This window comes from Phaseolus vulgaris, chromosome 7 (assembly GCF_000499845.2).
Source record: "Phaseolus vulgaris cultivar G19833 chromosome 7, P. vulgaris v2.0, whole genome shotgun sequence".
Classification (NCBI taxonomy): Eukaryota; Viridiplantae; Streptophyta; class Magnoliopsida; order Fabales; family Fabaceae; genus Phaseolus; species Phaseolus vulgaris.
In genome coordinates, this window is record NC_023753.2 from 6977099 (window position 1) to 6987504 (window position 10406).

Consider the following 10406-nt stretch of genomic DNA (forward strand, 5'->3'; position numbering starts at 1 on the left):
TGATCTCTGTAAATGTTGCAATTACATCAAAGCACTCTTTTGATTTATCTTTGTTATGGTATCAAAGCTCTTCTTTGAGAAGAGCTCTGCTGCGCGCACTCTGTCTTTATTCTCTCAAGATTATCTTTTTTTTCCTTTTTTTTCACGTTTTGTACATTCACCCTGCTTTGCATCTTCTTGATTTTTTCTAACGATTGTTTGTTTGTTTTATTTTTACAGTTCGTATTTTTTGTACGCAAATGGCTGACGAAAATAGTGACGGGAGCGAAAGCCCTAACCCTAATCAGAACAAGAATCCTTTACAAGGCGAGAATTCTATTAATAATTTCTTATATCTGCATCCCAGTGAAAATCCTGCTACACCCCTTGTGTCACTCGTTCTTGATTCCACAAATGACCACTCTTGGAGTCGCTCGGTTCTCACGGCTTTGAGCGCAAAGAATAAAGTCGAGTTTGTCAATGGCGCTGCTCCCCGACCTTCTGAAACCGATTCTTCTTTCTCATCCTGAATGAGATGCAACAACATGGTGGCGTCTTGGCTTGTACACTCAGTCTCTGTTCATATACGTCAAAGCATCATATGGATGGACAAGGCACTGGACGTATGGAATGACCTCAAGGCTCGCTTCTCACAAGGCGATTTATCCCGTATCTCTGATCTTCAAATGGAAGCTTCTTCACTCAATCAAGGTGACCTTTCTGTCACCGATTACTTCACTAAACTCAGGATTATTTGGGATGAATTAGATAATTTTAGGCCTGATCCTATATGTTCTTGCAATGAGCCTTCTGTTATTATCCAAAGAAAAAGAGAGGATCAGGAAATGCAATTTTTACGTGACCTTAATGACCAATACAATAATATAAAAGCACATATTCTGCTCATGGAACCTGTCCCTGCTATTACCAAATTTTTTTCTCTTGTTATCCAACAAGAACGCCAGTTTAATAATAGTGTTCTTGTAGCTAATGTAAAAAATGTTACCCCTGTTACCTCTGTTAACCACACCAGTACCAATACCATTACTTGTTCTTTTTGTGGAAAGTTGGGTCACAGTGAGAGTGTTTGTTTTAAGAAAAACGGTTTTCCTAACCAAGATAACAGAGGCTCAAAGTTTGGTAGTAATAAAAATATTTGTACTTACGGCAACAAAATTGGTCATACCGTTGATGTTTGTTACAAGAAACATGGATACCCTTCCGGGTATAGATCTCAGTACGGTAAGTCTTCTCAATCCAACAACGTCTCCACTACCATTCAAGAAGAAAATTTTGGAAATCAAGATCAAAACAAGCAGAATAATGGAGGAGATTTTCGCATCACTCAGCATCAATATCAAATTCTTTCGGAACTTCTGAAAAATGTTAACAGTTCCAACAATCAAGTTCAAGTCAACCAGGTTGGTTCCCTCTCTGCTGATCATCAAGGTCAGAATTCGGTTGTCACAGGTAATATCCAGAAACTCAAAAATTCCAATTTTAATGAATATACTTGGATTCTGGATTCTGGTGCGACTGATCACGTTTGTTTTTCTTTATCAAATTTTACATCATATAAAAATATCAAACCCATTACCATTAGGCTTCCCAATGGAAATCCTGTTATTGCTTCCTGTTCTGGCACAATTTTTTTTAATAAAAATCTTATTCTTGAAAATGTGTTGTATGTACTAGATTTCTCTTTCAACTTAATATCCATTTGTCAATTGACTGCATCACTTAAATGTGAACTTATTTTTTCTTCCACTAAGTGTCTGATACAGAATTCCAGAACCAAGGACAAGATTGGTACAGTTGATCTTGTAGCTGGACTATACGTCTTCAATAAAACTGGTGGCAGGATTATGAGTTGCACTACAGAACCAAGCAACATTTGGCACCTCAGAATGGGTCACCCGTCGGATGAAAGGTTAGAAATTCTACAAACATACTATCCTAATATGCATATTGATAAAAACTATGTTTGCGATACTTGTCACCAAACCAAACAAAAGAAACTTTCTTTCTTTCCTAGCAATACTAAAACTATTCAACCTTTTGAATTACTGCATATTGATATCTGGGGACCCTGTTCTGTTGTTTCCATGCTTGGTTATAAGTTCTTTCTTACCATAGTTGATGATTTTACTAGATATACTTGGGTTTTTCCCATGCACAACAAATCTGAAGTCAGGGCTAGTGTTGTTAATTTTATTGCTTATGCTTAAAATCATTTTTCTACTAAGGTTAAAATCATTCGAACTGATAATGGTGTTGAATTCTCTATGCATGAATTTTTTGCATCAAAAGGTATTATACATCAAACCACTTGTATTGAAACACCTGAGCAAAATGGTATTGTTGAAAGAAAACATCAACACCTCTTAAACGTCACACGTGCCTTGCTTTTTCAATCTAATCTTCCTGTTGTTTTTTGGTGTTTTGCTATACAACATGCTACCTTTCTTATTAATTGTATGCCTACTCTGCTGCTTAATAATGCTACGCCTTATGAGAGATTGCATAAAAAGCTTTGTGATATTTCTTCCTTCGTGTTTTTGGATGTCTGTGTTATTCTTCAACTATTATTGCTCACAGAAAAAAAATGGACAGCCGCGTTGCTCCGGGCATTTTCCTTGGTTTCAAGCCAAACACAAAAGGTTTTTTGTTTCTAAACCTTAAAAATCACAAGATAGATTTGTCAAGAAATGTTATTTTTTATGAGAACTCTTTTTCCTATCATTCAAATCATATTCAAAATAATGACTCAAATAGTCTTTCTTTACCCATTCCTCAACACTATGCCCAAACTCATGATGATATTCATATGCAAACTGAAAATGTTATTGATAATACTACTGATGATGTTTTTTAGACTAACACTAATATTGAGCAAAGTGAGTAAAGAAAGCAAAATGAGACAGCAACAGCACCTCCTAGAAGATCTACACGCAGTAGAAGACCCCCCATTTATCTTCAAGACTTTGATGTACTAAACATCAATAACAGTGTTGTAAGTACCAAACACTCAATCCATTCCTTTTTAAATTATAATGCTCTATCAAAGTTCTTCGAAAATACAATATTGTTTATATCTTCTGTTGAGGAACCTCACAACTATGAGGAAGTTGTCCAACATCCACTTTGGATCTGTGCTATGAAGGAAGAACTAAAAACACTTCAAGATAATGGGGCATGGTCCTTGACTACTCTCCCAATTGGAAAATCAGCAATTGGGTGTAGATGGGTTTATAAGATCAAGCATCACGCAGATGGTTCCATTGAGCGTTATAAAGCCCGATTGGTAGCAAAAGGTTACAACCAAATTGAAGGACTGGACTTCTTAGACACATTTGCTCCTGTAGCAAAGTTGACTACCCTACGTCTACTTTTAGCTCTAGCTGCAGCCCAGAATTGGACACTCAAACAGCTTGATGTGAACAATGCTTTCCTACATGGGGACTTAGATGAAGAAGTTTACATTCAATTGCCTCAAGGCTTTCACTCTTCTTCCCCCAACCTGGTCTGCCGCCTAAAGAAGTCCCTCTATGGTCTAAAACAAGCAGGTAGACAATGGTATGCCAAACTTTCAAATTTCTTACTTTCACACAATTATAAAATTTCCACTGCTGACCACTCTTTATTTTTGAAACATGATGGCAAACACACCACGACACTCTTGGTCTATGTGGATGACATTGTTCTCACTGGGAATAATCCTATGGAGATATCTGCTATCACTAGTCTGTTACACAATTTCTTTCACATTAAAAACCTTGGTGATTTGACTTATTTTCTGGGAATTGAAATTGCTCGCAATGCCACTGGTATCCACTTAAGTCAGCGCAAATATGTTTTAGATATGCTCAAAGATACTGGTATGCTGGGATGTGCCCCTACACCTACACCAATGTTACACACTATCAAGCTCTCAACCACAAAAGGCACCCCACTTGGTGATGCAGAATCCACTGCATATAGACGATTGATTAGACGCCTTATTTATCTGACCAACACACGACCTGATATTTCCTTCTCTGTTAATCATCTCAGCCAGTTTGTCTCACACCCAACTAGTGAACATCACCAAGTAGCAATGCGCATCCTTCGTTATCTCAAAAGAACTCCTGACACAGGTATCTTCTTACACAGTCAGTCTCTTATTCAATTAAAAGCATATAATGATTCTGATTGGGCTACATGCCCTGAAACTCGCAAATCCATAACTGGTTTTTCTGTGTATTTGGGGGAGTCACTCATCTCTTGGAAGTCCAAGAAACAGCAGACCATATCTAGGAGCTCCTCTGAGGCAGAATATCGTGCTCTTGCTGCAACCACTTGTGAGATTCAATGGATAATATACTTGCTACAAGATTTACACATTCAACACGTGCAACCAACCATTCTCTCCTGTGACAATCAAGCTGCCATCCAGATTGCAAATAATGAAGTCTTCCATGAGCGCACCAAGAGTAATGATAATATTATTTAATTATCAAGTGGTCTAGTTCAATTACTTTACCAACAGAGTAATGAGTATTTTTTTTTGTAAACTTTACTATATGTATTCAATTTCTACAAATAAAATGGTTCACGAAACTTAATTCAAATCACGCCAAATTTATTGTAAAAGTACTTTTTTTATGTTATTTGAATGCAAAATTTGTAGAAGATAAAATTTAGCATAAATATTCACATTTTACTAAGTTTGAGTTAAACCCAACTAAAACAAAGTCTAGAGTTGAGAAAAATATAGAATGATATAAACTTATCGTCCAACTCCTATTTTAAGTAGGTTTAATGGGTTAATTAGATCAATCCAATCGATTTCTATTCAGTATTTTAAGACAATGGATATGTAAATTTATTTTTATATTATTTTTACTCATTTTTATTTAAAGTTGAAATTTCAATAAAAGCAAGCCACACCTCTCAAACTTGGAAAGAGATTACAACAGATATATAATATCTGTGGAAATTATATTTTTAATTTTAAATTAATAATAGTTTATTCAAATAAAAATAAAGTTCGTGTATATATAATACCTCACAAAGATGCTAGCGGTGGTTGGATACACACCATCCAGACACTACTTCTCAACGAAAAAAATATAATTCTTAGAAATTCGAGAATTTGAGTCTCGCATGATTCTTAGAAATTCGAGAATTTTATTTGCAATTTTATACTCCCAATTAAAAAAACCGAAACAAATTAAAATAAATTATTTAAATATTATTACGTTACTTATTATTTTACATATGTTATGAGGATATATGGCGTATCGGTATCAAACACACGCTGAAGTACCTCTGTAGAATTAATTCTCTTTTAGGTACGGTAATTTTATATCATAAATTGGGAACGAATAGGAACCCGCCCTTGGCGTAGAGTAACCCGTCCTCTAACCAGTACCTCTGTAGAATTACTTCTTTCACTTGGTGAACCAACATGTGAGTCTCTTTGTATCAATATTGTAGGACATGGTAAAGTGTTCAATTCAAAAAATATTTATTGAATTTTAATATTCTAGCATGATTCTAACACGATTTTAAAAAAGATAAATACAATAATTTTCTAAATCTCAAATTTATTGTATAAATTTCTATTATAATTATAAAAATAAGGAACAAATTTTTTTTAACCAGTCATAAAAAACATTTTCCTGCTAAAAAAATTGAAACATACTCGTGCACATAAATATTTATTATCAATTTATAATTTTGAAAGATTTGGAATCTACATATCCTAAATTAATAAGTATCAATAATCAAATTCAAAATTCTATTTAAAAAAGTTGAATTGATTTTAAATAAAATAAATTTACTAATAATACTATTTTATATTGTAATTCAGATTAAATAATATTCTTATAAAGTTATTTATTAAAAAATATAAATTTTAATAATTAATTTAAATAAAATTAAAACCATAGATGATTATTTTTTTAAAATAAAGTTTAAATATAAATAGGACTAAAATTAAACTTGTATTTATTTTTAATTATGGTAATGTTTGAAAATCAATTAAATTAAAAATTAAGGTTTAAAGTGCTTTGTTCGCAAAATAGATAAAATTAAGGGATAATATTCAAGTATAAATAAAGTTAATAATAAGAACTAAATGAAAACACTTAAAATTAACACTTTTTTTAAAACAAGTTAAAATATGAATCATATTTACAGAAATTTAAAAATATTTAATTATTTGTAAATAAAAAATATGGTTTGAATTGAACCTGTTTGGTAGCTTTAAAATAGAAAATGAAGAAAAATTGAATGTGATGGTAACGCGGAGACGAACGTGGTAGGGAACGTTGGCGTCATCATTGACCACTTTCTAGAGTCAACATAAGTAATCTTCCAGAATCCAAACTCTAACTAAGATCATCCCTTCTTTTCTTTTCCTTCAAATTATTTGGCTTCACTTCACTCTCTCACCGCCACAAACTACTATAAATCTTCCTCAACCCTATCTTCATTTCACAACTTCAAATTTCAAAACCATCTTTTCCTCATCCACCTATCTTCTTCATCACTATCTACCAATTTTCACCAACACTCCCTCTTCTACCTTCACTCTCACAAACTTCAATAACAATGAAGGTCAGTGTTCCAATTTCACCTCATAATTCTGTTTAGATATTCACTTTTCGACTATGTAACATAGACACTGATGTAACACGGACACGTATACAAAAATACGTCTAATATTTAAAATGTATGACACAGGGACATAAATTTATATATTATATAGTTATGAATTATATAAATTGATAATAAAAATTTATGTCCACAAATATGTTTCAGTTTTTTTAGTAGAAATATGTTTTACAAAGCTAGTTCAAAATGATTTGTTCTTTATTTTTATAGTCATAATAAAAATTTATACAATAAGTTTGAATTTTTAGAAAATTAATTGATTTCTCTTTTTTAAAATTGTGTTAGAAACGTGCTAGAATTGTTAGAAATCCAATAAATATTTTTTAAATTTGACACTTCATCGATACGTGTCCTATAAGTGTCGTACTAGTGTCGGTATCCGATCGTGTGTTTGACACGGACACACCATTTAAGATGTGTGTTCGAGCCTCACTGCTTTTCAATACTCCTAATTCCGTTTGTGTTCTGTTTTGATCGTTTATGGTCTAAATCAACTTCCAAGGTTAGAGTGTTGAGTAGTCTTAACAATTGTTTGATTTTTCTGTAACAGAAAGTTGTGTTGAAGGTGGATGTACATGAAGACAAAATCAAGCAGAAAGTTATGAAGGTTGCCTCTGGCATTTCAGGTATTCAATTTTTGAACTTCCTCATCTCTTTAACTTCTCTTCTTTTAATGTTCTTATAAAAAATGAAAAGATAAAGGAGAAATACAATAAAAAGAAAATATTGTAAAGTTGGTTTTCTTTCACTCAATTAAGTGAATTAGCTTGACTAAAATTGGTTTTTTTGTTTAAAAAAAATTAAATTCAAAGAATATAGTCCGAATGATTCATTAATATTTGATTTGATGATAAACTAAAATTGTAATTGAAATACTGTTGTAGGTGTGGAGTCAGTTTCTGTGGACATGAATGACAGGAAATTGACCTTAATAGGGGACATCGATCCAGTACAAGTAGTTGCGAAGTTAAGGAAGTTTTGTCATACAGAAATAGTTTCTGTTGGACCGACAAAAGAGGAAAAGAAGGAAAAACTTAAAAAGGATGATAAAAAGAAGGAAGATAAGAAATATTCCGCAAAAGAAATGGTTGCAGATCCACTCAAGTCCAATGAAAATGAAGATCAAATGAAATCACAATACAATCCATATTACAGTGGCACAAGTGTGGAAGATAATCCTAATGGTTGTGCCATTGTCTAATTTTATCATAATTATATTAGACAGTTAAGTATACCGTTACTTATACATACTCTGTAATCCTATATATATTCCCTTCCAACTCTTTGTATAACACACAATTATCAAATATATTATTTCTTTTCACAATAGCTTCTAACATGGTATCTAGAGCTATTTTTCTCTCATGAACTCTTCCGCTTCTTCTTCCTCTTCCTCTAATTCTTCTCAACCCACCTTCCCAATGGTTGTACCACCTTTGCATCATTTCTCAACCCCAATCACACTCAAGTTAATCGATGGGAATTTTTTGATTTGGAAGCAATAGATCTTTGCCACTCTTCGCGGGCTCGACCTGATGCACCTCTTGGATGAAAACAGTGTGTCGTCACAATTTCTCCAAACTGCAAATCAAGAACCCACCACCAACCCTTGCATTATCATAAGCAAGACCAATTATTAGTAGCGTGGTTGCTTGCATCAATGTCCTCTTCCATCTTGAACAAAATGGTAGGTTTTGAATCCTCTACTGCCACTTGGAATCGTTTATCCACGTATTATGCATCCCACACAAGGGCAACCGTAAAAAAGCTTCGTCTTCTCCTACGCACACCAAAGAATGAAAGATTCGTTGCAACTATCTTCTTGGCATCAAGAAGACTGTTGATTCACTCTCTGCCAAAGGCGCCTCCATTTGTACTACTGAACACATAGATGTGATCTTGGACGGCTTATCGAAAGAATACGATGGTTTCATCACCACCATTCTCTCACGTTTTGATCCATACAATGTTGACGAGTTTGAGTCTTTACTCCTTGCTCAAGAAGAAAGGTTTGGAAAACATAAAGTTCTGCAAAGTTCCACTATTCACTACTACAAAAATAAGAAAAGAGCGCTCCTTATTTAATGCGGTTTAGCGCTTAAACGCATTCGTAAAAAACGCAGTGGAATTTTTTAAATTATTTTGATTTACAAATGCGGTTATTTAAATAACTGCATTTGTAAATCAAGAGCTTCCATTTACAAATGCGGCTAAAAGTAATAGCTGCATTTGTAAATCGAAGCGCTTGATTTACAAATGCGGTTTTTACGTTTAGCCACATTTGTAAATGGTTTTTACCTTAAAAATTTTACACGCTCAACAGTTTCGTTCATTCTCTGTTTGCGCTCATATCTGTTCTTCGTTTTCTCTGGTTGCGAAGTTCTGCATTTTCAAAGGTACGTAACTGCATTGCCCCTCATTCTCTTGTTTCCATTGCCCCTAACAACTGCATTGAACTCCAATGGCTTTCACTTTCCATATTGCTTTCGTTTTTAATGGGTTTCGCTCTGCATTTTGAAGGTGTATTGTTCCATTGTTTTCACCGCTGTCGCATTTCGCTCTCGCCGCTCCGCCACTACTTCCACCGCCGCACTCGCCGCCGCTGCCGAGTTTCCTCTTCTCCCCTTCCACTCTTCACCAACAACGTGCCCCTAAAACCCCAACTCATTCAGAAGAATATACAAATGCGACTATTTTAAATAACCGCATTAGTAAATCGCATTTACAAATGCGGCTCTATAGCCGCATTTGTATTTCTCTGATTTACAACTGCGTGCTGATCAAATGCGGCTCTATAACCGCATTTTTAAATGTAAAATAGCCGCATTTGATTAGCATTTCTGCACTAGTGATTCGAGCAAATAATGTTAGTATACCATGGTTCTCTACTCGCCCAAACAAGAAAGCCAATTTTCACAGTAAAGGATTATACGACAGTCACACGCAAACTCGTCCTCCGCATCCGAGCACTGTAAATTCGTTTTTTGGACCAAGACCCACCACTCGTCCTTCCTTCCACTCCCCTGCACATTGGAATCCCATCAAACAGTATCGTCAAATATGCCATAAACCAGGACACACTGCTGATACATGTTCGCATAGGTATGATTCCCCTAACAATCATTCTTTTACGGCTAATGTGTCTCAATATTATTTCTCAGCCAATGACGACTCCACACCATCTATTTTGGGTGTTCCTTCAACCATTGAAGATCCTCTTTAGTACCCTGACAGTCAACATGTCACTAAAAACTCCTCTGTTTTTAATAACAAACATCTTTACCATGGATAAGAATCTTTAAAGGTTGGAAATGACCAAGGTATGAACATCATACATATGGGTTATGCTTTTTACACTACATCACACACAAGAACACAGTTTATTCTGCAAAATCTATTGCACGTTCCAAATGTTACAAAGAACTTGATTAGCATTGCTAAGTTTACGAAAGATAATCATGTTTATTTTGAATTTTTTCCTCACTCATGCTTTGTTAAACACACCCATCATATCCATCATAAAGGAGTAGTTAAAAATCTTCTATATATTTTCCCTTTATCCAATGCTTCTTTTATCTTACGGTGCTAAATATGCTTGCTATAAACTGAATGTTAGACACAATTAAAAGAGTTTTAAAATCTTGTAAAATAACATACAATTCTAAGAAACATTTTTGCACTGCATGTGCATGTGAAATAGGTAAAAGTTTTGTGGATAAGAATTATAACGTTTCCACTATAATAATATGAATGTTTTAGAATTGCAT

The 10406-nt window shown here is 34.1% G+C and overlaps 2 protein-coding genes across 2 annotated transcripts; both read left to right on the forward strand.

Moving 5' to 3' along the window:
• The first annotated feature begins 524 nt into the window (after nucleotides 1-524).
• Nucleotides 525-2207, forward strand: LOC137828043 (uncharacterized). The gene is made up of 3 exons (XM_068634447.1): nucleotides 525-1523; nucleotides 1764-1909; nucleotides 2132-2207. Exons 1-3 carry the CDS (start codon nucleotides 525-527, stop codon nucleotides 2205-2207), a joined length of 1221 nt encoding a protein of 406 aa, XP_068490548.1.
• Nucleotides 2208-6467: 4260 nt separating this feature from the next.
• On the forward strand, nucleotides 6468-9924 carry LOC137829528 (heavy metal-associated isoprenylated plant protein 39-like). The gene is made up of 3 exons (XM_068636349.1): nucleotides 6468-6582; nucleotides 7190-7265; nucleotides 7524-9924. Exons 1-3 carry the CDS (start codon nucleotides 6577-6579, stop codon nucleotides 7838-7840), a joined length of 399 nt encoding a protein of 132 aa, XP_068492450.1. The 5' UTR covers nucleotides 6468-6576; the 3' UTR covers nucleotides 7841-9924.
• Nucleotides 9925-10406: the final 482 nt, after the last annotated feature.